This window comes from Pezoporus wallicus, unplaced genomic scaffold (assembly GCF_028554395.1).
Source record: "Pezoporus wallicus isolate ANWC-B61680 ecotype Strahan unplaced genomic scaffold, APGP_CSIRO_Pwel_v1 contig_8723, whole genome shotgun sequence".
NCBI lineage: Eukaryota > Metazoa > Chordata > Aves > Psittaciformes > Psittacidae > Pezoporus > Pezoporus wallicus.
Genome location: NW_026635404.1, coordinates 948,293 through 964,651, shown reverse-complemented (window position 1 = coordinate 964,651; position 16,359 = coordinate 948,293). Strand labels below are relative to the sequence as shown.

The window sequence follows — 16,359 nt, the reverse complement described above, 5'->3', positions numbered from 1 at the left end:
GAGCTAGAAAATCCCACTAGTGGGGCTTAAAAACACAAAAGGAGAGTTGCAAACAGGCAATGGATAGGGGGACAGGCTCGTGTGACATGGTGAAAAGAACTTGCACACACACACAGGTAGGTCATCAGGTGGTGCCACTGCTGGGGAAGGAGCCCGGGGTTCACTGGCCATCACATCTCCCAGGCAGAACGGGGTGATGTTTCTGTGAGCGTGGTGATTACATTTTAAATGAGAATCATTTTGCCAGCAGCTACAATGGGTTTAAACCATTTCAGTGAGATTGTAAAATGCTAATTTATAACTCCCAGGCAGAGGCACACGCTGTCTGGAGTGACTCATCCACCACTCAGCCCCTCTCTGATACAAAATACCAGAGGAAGAACTGGATACGATTGGGAAACGCTCCTCCTCCTCTCTACTGCTCCTTCTCCACCTTGGTATTACCCCACAACAGGTACCTCATGGATGAGCTCATTACCACATCTTGGTTTCATTTCTATTAAATCTAGAAACCAAGGTTTTTCTAGGGAATAATGAGGGTCCCTTAGCACAGCCCAGGGCTGACACTAAGCCTTGAGCTGGGATGGCCTCAGGCTTGGCCAGCTCAGAAGACTGGCAGGGGACAATGGGTCTGTCTGCTCTGTGCAGAAACACTTCAGCAAGGTATTTTGAGAGCCACTGCTCCTCTCCACAGTCCCATATCGTGCTTGGAGCTTTTTAGCATCAGTGTCGCTCCAATATGCAACAGGGCGAAGTTTTCAGGGCCAGTTCTGCTTTGGATGTCATTCCCCATCACCTCAGCCTTAAAAGTCACTTACCTTCAGCTCAGGGATGCCATAGCCTTTCCTCAGGGTGATCTGGAAAACCTCCAGGGAGCTAATGAAGGCTGCCAGCCTGGTCAGGCTCTGCTTGCCACTTCCACCCACCCCGACCAGCAGAGCGTTTCCTCTGGGGGACTCCAGGATACGGTTGATGCGGCAGCTAAATTGAAGCATCCAAAACCTCTTATTAATCACAGCCTTTTCCTTTTTCTCTGCCCACTGCTTTTCAATACATATTTTATTCACTCAGAATCTGTATTGTGAACGGGATGAAAAATGTCAATCTGAGCGACGTGGCAGCCATCAATCCCCATCTCTGCTGAGACCTGTGCAAAGGACAGGGCTGATGAAAAACAGTTTGCCGGCAATTCAGACTCTGTCCAATTATTTTTGTCCACCTGCCAAGTCCTGCTGGACAAAGTTATTTTAAGGTGGAGGCCTGGACATGTTTGCAGGGAAAAACACATTAGGGAGACACGCAAAAACTGCGGACAAAACTCACAGCTCTAGCACACCTGCCCAGTAAACGTTTCTCTTCACCAAGCATTTGGGATTCGTGTTCAGTTTCATGTTCTGCTGTGCATTAAAACATGTTCATATGTCTAGAAGGGCAGAAAAGCTGTCTGGAAAACACAATCCATGTTTCTCATTTATCCAAATCAACCCTACTCTTTTCTCACTCTTCAAATGAACTTGCTATTATTTTCCAGGTCTGTTTCCCGTGGTAAGCTCTCTCTGCCTCCAATTTATTCTCCTTAAGAAAACGCTGACATCCCCACGTTACAACCCCAGGTGAGGAGCGGTTGGAGGATCCTGCCTGTGAAACCCCCCCTGTGCTCTGCCTGACATGCCAGCACCATTCTTCACTGTGCTGCCTTTATCCAGCTCAGTTAACCAAGTATTTGTCTAGCCTAATCTAATTAATTTTTCACATCAGACTGTGAGAAATATTGTACTGCTTTATTACAGCTCAAGTGTTTCCTGACCTATGTGCAGACTCCCACTGACAGTGAAATTATACCCAGAAAAGCATTCTGGTTTGTGTGGAAAGCTTTAGAATTCCTGCTTTCAGTTCTCTCAGCTAGCTCTCCCCAAAGGTGACAGTATGGTCTATGTCTGTGATGTGCTCCCAGGGCTGTGTGCTTTGTGAATCATGGAATGGTTTGTGTTGGAAGGGACCTTAAAGCTTCTCCAGCTCCAACCCCTGCCACGGGCAGGGACACCTTCCACTAGAGCAGCTTGCTCCAAGCCCCTGTCTCCAACCTGGCCTTGAACACTGCCAGGGATGGGGCAGCCACAGCTTCTCTGGGCACCCTGTGCCAGCGCCTCAGCACCCTCACAGGGAAGAGCTTCTGCCTAAGAGCTCAGCTCAGTCTCCCCTCTGGCAGGTTAAAGCCATTCCCCTTGGCCTGTCCCTACATCCCTTGTCCCAAGCCCCTCTCCAGGTTTCCTGCAGCCCCTTCAGGCACTGGAGCTGCTCTCAGGTCTCCCCTTCAGGAGCCTTCTCTTCTCCAGGCTGACCCAGCCCAGCTCTCTCAGCCTGGCTCCAGCAGAGCTACTCCAGCTCTCGCAGCATCTCCATGGCCTCCTCTGGGCTCTCTCCAACAGCTCCACGTCCCTCTTGTGCTGCTGCCCCAGTCCTGGATCAGGACCACAGGGGGGAGTCTCATGAGACAGACCCATTACTGATACCTACACCCTCCAGGAAACTCCACGGAAGCAATCTACACAGATATATGCTGAGATGAGATTACAAAGCCAGAAAATCTCCTTACACATGGCACATGGCATCCTCAAAAAGTACCAAGTTCATAGCAGGATTGACTTCATTGTAGTTGTCCAAGGCTTCCACAAGGATCTGGTTCAACTCCTCCCAGGTTGGAACTGGCCTATAGCAGGGTTCACCGATCCCTTTAGCAAAATGGCAATAAACATTCATTCTCTTGGTCTGCTCTAAAGTTTCCTCAATTTCCTGTAAAAGAAACAATATATATACATATACTTTGGAAACAGGGAAAGCAGTAGGTATTTGTGCCCGAATTGCACTTTGCTCCCATCAAGACGAGGGATCCAACCCTTCTAATGCTTTTGCCACACAAGACCCAAAGCACTTGAATAAACGAATTTAATTCATTCACAGAGCCCAAATCTCCTCTCACCAGTGCCCTCACGGAGCGCATCCTTTACTCATATCACAGCACTGCAGCCCAGGACACAGATGCCAGAGATTTTGTTCCTATAAGAACACTTCCCTCTGAGCAAATGGATGATGGGCAGACCTCGGCTTTCCCAAGGAACACTTTTCCTGTAAGCACCTCAACACTTACATCATAGAACTTCTTCACCATCTCCAGCTGGATTTTATCAAAGGTACCATAATCCTTTTCTTCAACCATCTTATCCCGGTACACCCGGTTTGACTCGTGCAGGTAGAGTTTCACCAGGTCTTGGGGCTGCTTCAGACATTCAGGGGTAGAGAACAGAAGGCCCTGTGGAGAGCAAAGACACTCAGTAAACCTCACCCCCAGCATCCATGTTATCACCCTAGATAGGCTGAGCTGTTACAGCAACTTGCAAGTGAACTTCTGAATAAGCCCCTGGAGAACACGTTCTTTGCTATCCCCCATCTTCCAAAGCAGTTTCTATTCATTAGACTCGTTTTGAGACCCCAGACAGCATCACCAGGGCAGCCTGGCTGGGCTGATGGTCCTGATCTCAGCAGCAAAGAGCATGCAGAGCCCTGATGTGTGGCTTTTTGCATCCCAACACCATGCTATGGGGGCCTTGTCAAGAAGAAAGATAGTCTGGTAATGGCAGTGGTGATGTTTTTTTAAGTATTTCTTTTTTATTTTAAATCCATTCATTTTAATTAGGTGCATTCTGCCTGCAGGAAATATTCGTTGCTGTCTGCTTATCCCAGTGTGTTTACCATGAGCTCTATTAAAATGCATTAAAGAGTTATATCCCCAAAAGGTGTCACCTATAACTAAACCTATTAACCAGCACACAGGGTTTTTGATGGCATGGATTAAATAGACAGCTTTTATCCCTAACATCTTATCATTCCTACATAAAATACACCATGTATTAAAAGCCATAGGAAGCAGTGCCTCCCAGCTCCTGGACCATTTTGGATCATTTGGGTTTCACATTTGTCATTACAGCTGCCAAATTGTTCTTTTCTTTATTCCAGGAAGGAAAACTGAGTGAGAAGAGGTGCCAGCTTGAAGAGAGAGGTGAAACCCATCAGGTCCTCAACTGATGTTAAAATAAGCAGCACTCGGTCACTCTAAAGACACCCGAAGCCACACAAGTGGTTGTGTTCTTGATGCAAGCACCTGTAAGGCTTCCTCAGAGAGAGGAAAACCCACACTTCACACCTCCATCATCACTTTATTAACTTAACACCTGAACATTTCCCCTTTTGCCACGTTGCAAACCCAGCTCTCTTCACTCCTCTCAGCAGAGCTGCCAGGCTCTTCCATGAGCACAACCAGCAGCAGCTCCAAAGAGCAATGGGGATACTCTGTCACCTTGAGCTTCCAGTAGTTGCCATAGTGCCTGCAGCTAGGATGCACGAGTGATGGATGAAATACATGGCTATATTTCAGCCACATCTTTCAGCTTCTCCTCCTTGCTGGAAAGGCCAGAGGCCGGTTAGGAAGCCATATGCTTCCCTAGAAAATGATGTCAAATATCATGGCTCAATTCGATTTCACATTTTAATGTGTTCAATTCTGGGCTCCTCAGCACAAGACAGACAAGAAGCTGCTGTAGAGGGTCCAGAGGATGTCCCTCTCCAGGTTTCCTGGAGCCCCTTTGGGCACTGGAGCTGCTCTAAGCTCCTCACAGGAGCCTTCTCCAGGCTGACCCAGCCCAGCTCTCTCAGCCTGGCTCCAGAGCAGAGCTGCTCCAGCCCTCGCAGCGTTTCTGTGGCCCTCAGTAAGAAGCCTCTGCACATACAGGACAATCATGGAAAGCCAAAGACCTTTCACACCACTACCTAGAACACACCAAACCCGATGTGTAAATGGAGGTTGAATGTGTTTAAAATGAGTAAGTACATAAAAAGCACCAGGGACACTGAAACCTTTGTGGCAAAGCCTGCTGACCTGTACCACAGGTCCTGTCCTGTCATCAAGGACTGAAGCATTAGAGTGTGAGTTCCAGATAGCAGGCTTGCTCAGGTGCCACAAGGCACCCTGCAGCTGGCTGGCTTCCTGCTAGAGTTGCTGTGGGCAATCTGGCACAGGAAGCTTCCTCTGCCACCAGCCTGGGAGCGAACATGAGGGGCCTTACCCTGCTCCCACCTGGGGCCATCAGGTGACAGGACAGAAGGTTTCCAATGCATTAAAAGGTAAGACAAATTACTTTTTCCCTTTCTTTGCAGTGTAAATACCATGTGGGCAGTGCCCTCTTTCCCGCTGTCCTGTGCTGTTGGACTGAGCACCCTGCGCTCCTCCTTCCTGAGCACAGCATCACAGAATGGTTTGGCTTGGAAGGGACCTTCAAAAGTCATCTCATGTTACTCCTGGGGCTCCTGGAGCATCCTCAGCACTTTGAGGACAGTGGTGATATGAAAACATCATGATATAAAGTAGTATAGAAATATATATAATAAACCCCAGCATTACAATCAACAGTGTGTGGGTCATGCACCCAGAGCCCAGCAAGATGAGGGCCTCCAACCACCCTTTTGGCACGCTGGCAGGGCTGTGCCTGCTGTGTGTGACGGAGCAGCCTGTAATCAGCCACCAGCATCTGCATCATAGAATCCCAGACTGCTTTGTGTTGGAAGGGACCTTAAAGCTCCTCCAGCTCCAACCCCTGCCACGGGCAGGGACTCCTTCCACTAGGGCAGCTTGCTCCAAGCCCCTGTCTCCAACCTGTCCTTCAACACTGCCAGGGATGGGGCAGCCACAGCTTCTCTGGGCACCCTGTGCCAGTGATCTCTGTTAGGAAGAGAAATAACAGAGACACTGACAGGAGGAGGGGGAAGCTCTGAAACCAGGCTGCTCAGGGGACCAGAACCAAGCCCTAGGCTAAGTCCTGTCAAACAACTGCACAGAGCAAGGCATAAACCAAAGGTGCTGCTGACCCTGCGCCAGCCTTACACCCATTTCTGTCCCTGCTCCTGTCCCACAGCAGCAGGTAACACTCTGGCATCCTCTGGCACATGCCAGCCTGAAGCTTGCAGGGGTCTTTAGTGAGTTCAATCACAGGTAGATATGAAACCCCTTCTCCATGCAAAGGAGTATGAAGTCTGCCAGCCACCAAAGCCTGCATGGAGGCAAAGCTCAGCTGGGGCCAGGCACCCTGGGGCCACTGCTATCATCTTGCTGTCAGGAAGAGAGAGGCTGTTCTTCCTCAGCTGCCACAGATCTTAATGTGACATGCTGCTTGAAAATCTTGTTAGAAATGGGAATAAAAAGCAAAATACAGCCCTGCTGAGCCTGTGATTATTATTTTACAGAGATGACAGATATAATTTAGAGCATAATACTATGGTAACCCTTTCAGATGGAAAGAAAGACAGCACCAGGGCTTTCTCCAGTGTGAGCCAGCAAGGGATGTGTTTCTAAAAGCATAATCCCCATCTCTGTCACTGCACAGACCTGTCTTCTTTAATCAAGGGGAAATTGCCTGGAGCATACCAATTGAGTTAGCTCTGCAGTGCGTGGTGGGACCCAGAGGCATGAAAAGATGCCACAGAAGTGTAAGGTAAAGTTGTGCTGGACAGCTGCAAATGGGACCTGCTCAAGAGGAAAAGTAATGGGTAACACCTTCTGATGAGCCCAAGAGGTTCTTAGGACTGATGGGTGACCTTGCCCCAGCAACATCAGTAATAGCGAGTGATACAGTGCAAGGACAAGGCACCAGGGCTGCCATTCCTGCAGATCTTGCCTAATCCTACTCCAGCCCCTTCTTGTCCACCCTCCTGGACTGTGGTTTCCAGCTTCTCCTCACCTAAACATTTCCTGTGGGATGTGACACCAAATGTGAGCTGGTTTATTACAGCCAGTTCTTGCTGAGCTTTCTGTAATGGTTCAAAACCAGCCCTTGAGCTCAGGAGTTTAAGATGATCACAGACTCTGAAGCTCCTTGTTAGCAGGAAGAAGCATGCTGCAATCCAGACCCAGCTGGGTTTCCAGGTCAGCAGTGACCTGCATGTGTTTGTGTGCTCATCACAGAAACAATGCCCACTGCTGGCTTTCTTCTTCCCTTGGGTCTCCCCTTCTTCACCCCCAGCCCTTCTGCCAGTCCCTACCTCCCTGGAGCCTTGTGTTGCCCTTTGGGGAGCAACATTGAACCCCACGGTGGTTCAATGACATATTCCTCTGCTGCCACACAGGAGAGACCAGTTTATGTCTATGTGAGGTCCTGAACTGAAGCTCCATCCTGTGGCCCTTGGCCAGCTGATGCCAAAGAAGAGGTGGCACCACTGAGGACAATGCTGAGGCATTTCTTGGACTTCAGCATCCTGCTGAAGGTGATGTCCAGAGACAAAACCCAAGTGAGAATGGTGAACAGAGATCATTGCTGTGCAAGAATACATGGAATTTCTCACAGTTCTACCAAGTCAACAACAACTACATGGTTCATCTCAGGAGACACCGACCCTACAGCCAAGGGAGCCTCCAAAGCAACACAGTTCAAGCAGCTGGGACAAGACACCAAAACAGAGCAGGCAGATACAAGAGCAAGATGCCCATGCCTTTGTACACCACTGGAACCCTCAACTGTGTTCCAGCAGAGAGAAACGGGAAATCCAGAGACCCCAAAAGCCCCAGGAACATTTAAGGTAAGGAAATAACTAAGAATGAATAATGAAAGATAAGGAAGGATTTCAAGAAAAGCTGAACTGTGTCTTCAATAAACACGGTGAGACCCAGGAGCCAGGCTCCAACAACGCGACCACCAAAAAGCCACCTGCGCTCCTGGCACTGCCCCTACCCTGTGGCCCAGCATCCAGCAGGACATTTCCTAATATCCCACACCCTCAGCACCTTCCAAGCAGAGCACAGCTAAAATTAAAGCTTCCCACTGAAACGCTGCTTTTCTCAATCTCTGCCTTTCAAAGCACAGATGAACTAAAGCCAGGATTTAACATGACCCACATCTACCGTCAAAGGCTGCTCATGTTTAGCTGAGCACAAGTGACAGGTCTGATTCCTTCCTGACACAATGGAGTTAGTAACTTTTGCAGGAGCCTGTTCTTGGATCTCCCATTGCCTGTCATTATTACAGCTCTTGTCTGATGGAGCAGACCACAAGGCACCGAACTTTCAGCACCTACTTTGTAAAACAGACATTAATCAGGACAGCAACAAATTACAACCTGGGGCTTTACAACAGGTTCTGGTGCTTCAAACCTCTCAGTTTGGCTGCTCAGATCTTTCTCAATCAGCCTTAAACTCTGAACTGCTCTCTGAGCAGTAAAGGCTCGGGCTTCAAACCTGAGACTTTGGGAGAAAAAGAATCACCTCCACTGTTGAATCGCTGCTAAAGCTGAGTTACTTCCCCTTGGTACGGAACTGGCTCCAGTGGTGATTCAGTTTCAGCAGTTAAGTCAAAGCTGGTTTGGATTTCTTTATTAACCATTTAATGGCATCCTTCATGCACATGTTGGGTACCTGACTATCAAGAAGCTAAGGGGATGTACCAGTGTAGACCAACAAGCTGTCCTGGCTCTAAGCAGAGCAGTTGAACTACTTACTGCTTTCCTATCTTCAGGGCCAGGAGCCCACAAAGTATCCACCACCTCCTTCAATGCAATCAAATGCTTTCCCTGTGGTGGAGCATGCCATTCATCTCCACATTCCCAAGGGTGGAACTAAGGCTTGCAAAGACAAGCCCAGCTCCACCACCCCCACCAACAGGCACCTCATCAAGTCAGGAGGCCAAAGCTCCTACAGGCAGAGAGCATTTCAACCCACCCCAAACCTGCACCTCTTTCTGGAACCAGTCATCACCATCCCTCCCCACTGACCATAGGAGGCTGGAAAGTCAATAAGCTTCTAACTGATACTCCTCAAAACCAATGCTCTGGAACCTGTCCAAAGTCAATCAGGAATTAGGGAATCATAGAATCACAGAATGGTTTGGTTTGGAAAGGACCTTAAGATCATCCAGTTCCAACCCCCTGCCATGGGCAGGGACACCTCACACTAAACCATGGCACCCAAGCCTCCATCCAACCTGGCCTTGAACACTGCCAGAAACGGAGCATTCACGGCTTCCCTGGGCAACCCATTCCAGTGCCTCAGCACCTCACAGGAAAGAACCTGAACTTCCCCTGTTTCAGTTTGAACCCATCACCCCTTGTCCTATCACTGCAGTCCCTAATGAAGAATGCAAGTGAATGGGCCAAGGTCACCCCCTTTACAAGGGGGACACGCACGCTATGTCACTGTGCTTGCTCACCCAGGCCAGCTGGGCCAGAGGAACACAGGTCCACAGACCTCCACAGCACTGGGACAAGCTCCAAGTGCCACGTGCCAGCAGCTGCACTTACCTGGAAGATATTGGAGAAGTCTCGCAGGTTGAAAACATAGTGGAACTTGATGGCTGTTGGCAGGAAAGTGGCAGCTACTTTCTGATGCAGTCGCAGAGCGAGGGTAAGCAGCTGCTGAGCTGACTTCTGCACAGCCCCCGGGAAGCCACCACTCATCAGGTGCTGCATCAAAATGGTGCTGTAGATCCTGGACAAGGCCTCCTGGCCAGGGAGGGAGAGCGCAAAGACGCAGAAGTGACGCTGAGGAAGAGAAGACATGGGAAGGTCAGCACACGGACACGGACATGGGCAGCGCCATGGACAACCACCTCTCAAGCAGAACACCCTTGGAGGCTTGATGTGCTTGGACACAGCGCTAGGTGGTATCATCTGGGATCCCTTCCCCATGCAGGGTTGGACCAGGTGATTTTTTGAGGTCACTTCCAAGCCTGGGATGCTCTATGGTTCTATAGCTTGCAGTACGCCTATTTCTCTCTTCCGATTGTCCAGCAGAGGACAGTTGGCAAGGGACATCCTTCAGCTTGGGAATGATGCAGGGATTCAAAAGCACAAACCCCCCAGAGGGATCTTCAACAGCATTTCACAGCTGCTCTGCTGGAAATTCAGCCCACTGAAGAGCTCTGCAGGTCCTACTGACCTCTGATGAGAGCCAGTCACTGTCTCTGTTAGAAACAGCCCCTGGAAGGCGCCACCTCCCAGAAGACCCCTTTATTGAAGTGAAACTTGCAGACAGAGAAGATTCCCACATACAGCCAGAGGATGCTTCATTTTAACACCACAGCCTGTTAAAGAGGAGCCAGAGCCTGGGCTCAATCTGGTGAGGAGGTTTCTCCATGAGGATCGGGATCCAGGCTCCCCAACAGTCACAGCGCCATGAGTAGGATCTGTCCCTGCAGCCCCACTGAGTTACAGCTCCTCTTCCATGGGCACCTGTGTCTCAGGGTGTGCCCCACTACTGCCTAGTGCCAAGCTGCATCCTACAGCACAGCAAACACCTGCCATGCTGCTGGGAAGGGCGCTGTCCCTCTGCTGCTGACTGCCCTCCTGGGAGCCAACAGGTCCTTCTCAGCGGCTTTGATCTGCAGGCACAGGGTACAGCCAGGCTACCTCTAACCAGGCTCTGTCTCCTGGCTGGAGAAAGGGTAAGGAACACAATAAGCCAGCTCTAATGACTCAGGTTGAGGCTCACAGCTCCCCAGAATCAAGCCCTGAGGTTTAAGATCTCTTAGCAAATCTGTACTTCAGTTACCATCAGCATTTGCACTGGTTTGGGGTTGGCTGGGGGTGGGGGAGGTCTTTGAGTTTCACCACCACCACCTCTTTTTAATGAGAATATACTGCCAGCTCCATCAGGAAATGACAAACCAAAAGGCATTATGCACTATGTTCCAGGGGCAAATGTTAGCTAAATGAAGGTCTGTATGAACCAGAGACTGTCCTGAAAGTAGGTGTTAAGCTGACCAGGAACTTCTCAGTTGGCTTCTTCCACTGACTGAGCAGCAGAATGTGAGGAAAAACAAAGTAGGGAAAAGGTCTGTTGCTTCACCATCAGGAATTACAGTCACTGCAGAGATCCACACCATTTCTGCTGATCAAATGACAGCAGGATATGCAGGATACCAGGTTGGACAGACCCTTGGGAGACATGGTCTAATGTGAGGCACCTCTGCCCATGGCAGGGGGTTCGAACTGGATGACCTTAAGGTCCTTTCCAACACACACCATTCTGTGATGCGCTGAGTTTCCTCCAGCCTCATGCTTAAATAACCCACCCCAAAATAAGCCCTAGGACATGCACCTGCAGCCGAGGGTTGATGGTGAAGCTCCCCGCGGTCGGGTTCATGCACGACACGTACTGCACGTTCCTGATCTCCTTCAGCGACAGCTTGGTCCTGTCGTACCTTTGGGCAGAAGGAAACAGCAGCGCAGTGACCACAACCTGTGAGCAACAGGCACTGCCTCTCCTTGGGGCAAGGAGGGGCCGACGTCCATTTGTCTTCAGGGGGTCAAGTTGTGCTTCTCCTCAAGGCAGGGCACAGGCTTGTCTGCATGTCAGCCCATGGCCTGGCTTCCCCGACACCCACTGCCTCTACTCCACTGCGTCCATACTCAGAAGTGTTTGGCCAAGCTCAGGTATGCATGTGGCTGAGACTGGAAACTGCCCTGTATTCCCTATGGGGATAGCTGCAAATATTCCCATCCAACACAGCACTGCCAGCTACGGTGTAACATGCACTGACTCCCTTCCAAAACATGTCACTGGTTTCCCTTCAGATTACCTCTGCCTAGAAAATGCTGTTGCTGCTGCCTGACTGGAAACAGTATTAGGTGCTCACTGCAGGGTTCATCCAGCTGAGGCCAAGTCCATGGCCTTCCTATGCTCCCAGCATCACAGCGCACAGAGGCCGAGCATCACGCTCCCCTTGCAGGCTGCACACTGGGACCACAGGCACGAGCCCCAGCAAGAGCAGAGCAAAGCTCCTCTCAGCCAGGCTTGTTTGCTGGGGATAGGGGAAAGCCTGAGGGTGCACAGTGCTCACCCAGAGCCTCCAGCAAGCTCCAGCCCAGCAGGATGCAATGGCAAACACAGGGTGGGAAAGGGAGCCAGGATATGCGACTTCCTCTCAAACCCCATCCCCAAGAGATGATGAACGAAAAGCTCTTGGATGACCAAGCCCAAGCAACTTCCTACCAGTGGCCGTAGTCCAGGTGCTGCCTGATCAGTGTATGGGGCTGCACAGTCCCGTAAGCATCCACCTCAGGCATGTTCAGATCATCGATGAAGTACACGAGTTTCTTGGTGCCTGGAGGGCCGTAATTCCTGCCAGCCTTTTTATCCAGAGGCTTCTCAAGCACCCCTGTGTGGAGCAGAGGAGCAAAGCTCAGCACCGTGCTGTGCTGTACCTCCTGAGCCATGCACAGGACAGGCAGGGCTCACCTCACAGCCCTCCAGCTGGCAACTGGGCTGGTTATTGCTTTGTGAGGAGGAAGAGGTGCTCTCAGCACCAGCTCAGGATGGTGGCTGTCACCAAAGTGCAGCCACAGAGCAGCTGAGAGCCCTGTGTGGAGCTGCCAGGGACCCTTGGGCAGCTTTTCAGTCTGACTCGACCCAAATCAGAGCGCTCTCAATTCCTCCTTTCAAACCAAACAGAGCAACCCAAATACAATACAGCAAACCAAACACAATACAGCTCCAAACCACATCCACTTCAGAGCAAACAAAAGCTTTTCAGGCAAGATAAAAGCCTTTTGAATCCCTTCTGGATAAGTTTTTTAAACTAAATCTTGCTTGCTGGTATTATTCTGAGCTGTATAGCAGAGCAGTGAACGTCATTTGCTGCCTGCCCCAGTGACACAGGCAGTAGTGGCTGGGCACTGGGGAGGAACAGGGAGAGCTCTGGGCATAGAAGCCCACGAGCAAAGCCGATTTTGTGACTGTCAGTACACTTTTTGCCTCTGGTAAACAAAAGCAGTAGGTGATTTTGGGGTAAATTCCTGCACATCTTCAGAACAAACCAAATAATATTATTTATATAAATGTACCAAATACCCACAGGTTCCCTGCTCCCATCCCCAGCATCACCCAAACCTCCAGGTAACGTGACAAGGCTCAGTTCCAACAGGAGTTATCAAATGACCACCTAGTTTTAAGTAGGGTCGTGTTTGAGCAAGAGAAAGCATGGAGATAAAAGTTCCTCATTTCAAAGCTTTGGAAGGTTTCCATTCCCTTCAGCACAAGGCTGAGGTTCTGTGGTGCTCTGAATTATAAAATGTGGGGAATATTTATAAAGCTGGGCTGTTATTTGATAAAAAACACCCCCACTGCTGCACATGGGGCTTTGGGGCTTACTGATCCCCTTGAATGCAGCTCCAGCAACCTTTACTGACTCAGTAAGAGGAAAAGCAAACAGAAGAGCTCTGCTCTGCCCAGAGCCCGGGATGGGCTTTCTGCTGTGCGCTCACTTGGAGAGCATCCTCACTCCCCGGGGCTCAGTGCTCTCCTGGAGATGGAGGCAGAATTTCATTTACATTGTTTTAGGTGACAGGACAAGGGGTGATGGGTTCAAAATGAAACAGGAGATTTCGATTAGATCTAAGGCAGAAGCTCTTCCCTGTGAGGGTGCTGAGGCGCTGGCACAGGGTGCCCAGAGAAGCTGTGGCTGCCCCATCCCTGGCAGTGTTCAAGGCCAGGTTGGACACAGGGGCTTGGAGCAAGCTGCTCCAGTGGAAGGTGCCCCTGCCCGTGGCAGGGGTTGGAGCTGGAGGAGCTTTAAGGTCCCTTCCAACCCAATCCATTCCATGACTCTATGATTCTGTTAAGGTACTGTAGAGAGGAACATGAAGGAGCAATTCTTTGTCATTAGGGACGACTGGCAAACGTAAATGGGACTGGGAATTCTTATTCAAATCAGCTTGTGAAAACATACACTTAAGGCATTCCTTATTATGGGCAAATTCTGTTAAGGAATGATTCTACGCTGCGTTTTGTTCAGACCACAGCACTTTTCACTGCTCCAGTGCATTGCAGACAGCTTGTCTTTCCCACTCCTCAAAACTGAGCTGATTTCTTGTCATGGAGCGCTGCTGCACAAAGGCAGGAATTGTGCTCAGGAAGGGAATGATGGATCTTCCCTCGGTGGAGCCTCTCTCCCCCTTCCGTAAACCCACGATATTTGAAGTTTCTGGTAGCAAGTTAAATTAAGTGTTTCAAATAAGCATTTAATCTCAATTTAATGAGGCCTTCATTAACATAGAAAATCAGCCCTTTTTGAGGTTAAACAAGTATGCAGGAGATTCATCACACTGAAATGCAATTACTGGGGATCAAGTGACATGTTTGGGAAAGTTGCATTTTAATTCAGAGCTGTATCTCACAGTATTAATAAAGGGCCTCTGAGAACCTGACACACTCAAATCAGCACTGAAAGAGTCACTGCAAATGGGACTCTCAAAGGGAGTGTGGCTCCTCTTGCCTGCTGGGTCCTGGTCGAGAGGGGAAAAAACCCAACATCAAAACCACCCAACATCTACAGCAGTTTTCTCAAGTTAGATCTGGAGTAGAAGGTGCTGAATGACAGAAGCCAGGGATGGAGAAGCATATGATGGAGAAGCAAAGGTCCAAGAGGGCATGAAGAGGGAGAGTAGTCGGCTGGAGGTCTTCTAGGGCAATGGGCTGGGACTGCACCAAATGCCACACAAAGGGCAGTTCAGTCACAGAACACCGAAGAAAAGCCCCCAGCTGGCCCCAGGCTTGGGCAGAGTGTGGTTAAAACCCCTCTGCAGATGGCAATGCTGTCACCATGGGAGCCACAAGGATGATCTGACCCACATACCTGTGCTTACAGTGAAGGGCGCACGCTCTGCACCTTACAAATCCCTGCACCAACCGCCACCTGGTCTAGGAAATTAGGAGCTTTTCAAAGGAAAAAAAGAAAGAAATGCAAACCTGCTTGGTATCCGTATTTTGCACATTTAAAGAGGTGCTGCTGGGGAGAAAAACCAACTGACAAGCCACACAGAAAGGGACAAATTAACTCTAAAAAATGAGCAGCGGGGCGCCAGGCCAAGCAGTATAAATCATGCTTCCCGATGCAAATCTCACAGCCACATCTTCATCCCCACACAAGATGACTTGCTCCCCTCTGCAGAGGAAGAAAGTCGCTGTCTCAGCCCATCGCTCACAGCCAGAGTAAACAGGGACGTGCTGCCAGGGCTGCTGGCATCAATCTCAACACCTGCACACACTCATCCACCCTGATGGAGATAAATGAGGGCACGTTCCACCACCCAGGCAGCTGGGTGGACAGACAGACAGTTCAGAGACTCCACACAGGGAGGGAAAGAGAAGGGGCGCCTGGGAGGGGGAAAGGCAGGTTATAACCATCACACCACTCAATCAGGGCTGCAGGACCGGCCCAAAGGTGAGATTTTACCCAAGTTTTCTGCATTCCCAAATAATCTGCATTCACACTGTGGGCAGATTGTGGGCACAGGCACCATCCCGTTGGCTGACAGAGAGGGGCAGCAGAGCCTGGGAGGGTGCACACCAGCAAGACCAGAAACCCTTCAAACCTGCCCAGAAAGCAGCCCCACAGCATGGCCCCAGGTTACACATCATGGGATGAGCCTGGGCTGCCATCTCTCTAAAAGTGGGTCAGCCCCAGAGGGCAATGTTAAGCTCAAACAGGACATCCAGCTCCAACCCCTGCCACGGGCAGGGACACCTTCCATTAGAGCAGCTTGCTCTGAGCCCCAGTGTCCAACCTGGCCTTGAACACTGCCAAGTATGGGGCAGCCACAGCTTCTCTGTGGTCCTCTATGGGGCTGGGGAAGTAGAAGAACTTCAGGACACTTGGGTCAAACCAAGCTACATAAAGGCAGCACCTTGGTTCACAGTGACCCATTCAACTTAAAACAAAGGAGATTTATTCCTGGTTAATAAACACATGTAACAAATTATTTTCTCTCTCTTTAGTTCAACTCAAAGTGAAAAAAAAACATTCCAAAATGAACCACCTTTCAATAATTCCCTCCTTTCTTTTCAGCTCTGAAGAGAACACATAACAGAAGTGACCTTACCTTGATCTTAAACTTCATCTTTCACTGATGTGTCAAATCCTCATCAGCGATGTTCTTACGGACTTCCCCAGGGGCAGCAATTCCCTGGGGCTCTGAGCCCCACAGGGGCAGCAACTCCTGTGCCCTTGGGGATGGGGGACTTACTCCACAGGACCATGATGGGCTGTGGCAGGAAACCAGACAGCGCCAGGAACTGGCAGGCCTGGCTTATAGGCTGCACATATCCATTAGCACCATCCTCACTGGTAATTGGGATGCAATTCCTGTCACTTCACCATGAGGACAGTTTAGATCTCAGTCAATAGACCCATCCTATTCAGCATGGGCTTAAATTCAAGCATCTTAAAGACACATCTCAAGTCAAGTACTGTGTACTATACAAAACAGCAGCAGATTTAAGCACATGCTTTGGCACAGCCCTGAGCTGGAGTCATGGTGGTCAGC

General features: G+C 49.9%; 1 protein-coding gene across 2 annotated transcripts in view; it reads right to left on the bottom strand.

The window, feature by feature from the left end:
- DNAH9 (dynein axonemal heavy chain 9) overlaps nt 1-16,359 on the bottom strand; it is a 126,331-nt gene that overhangs the window by 96,171 nt on the left and 13,801 nt on the right. Inside the window, exons 11-16 of one of the 2 annotated variants that reach the window (XM_057423402.1) lie at nt 12,029-12,194; nt 11,135-11,237; nt 9,337-9,576; nt 3,149-3,310; nt 2,597-2,793; nt 819-981 (exon numbers count right to left, since the gene is read on the bottom strand). In XM_057423402.1, coding sequence (XP_057279385.1) covers nt 819-981; nt 2,597-2,793; nt 3,149-3,310; nt 9,337-9,576; nt 11,135-11,237; nt 12,029-12,194 — 1,031 coding nt within the window. Of the gene's footprint in view, nt 1-818; nt 982-2,596; nt 2,794-3,148; nt 3,311-9,336; nt 9,577-11,134; nt 11,238-12,028; nt 12,195-16,359 lie in introns of those variants that run through there. The other variant, XM_057423410.1, reaches the window with a different exon arrangement.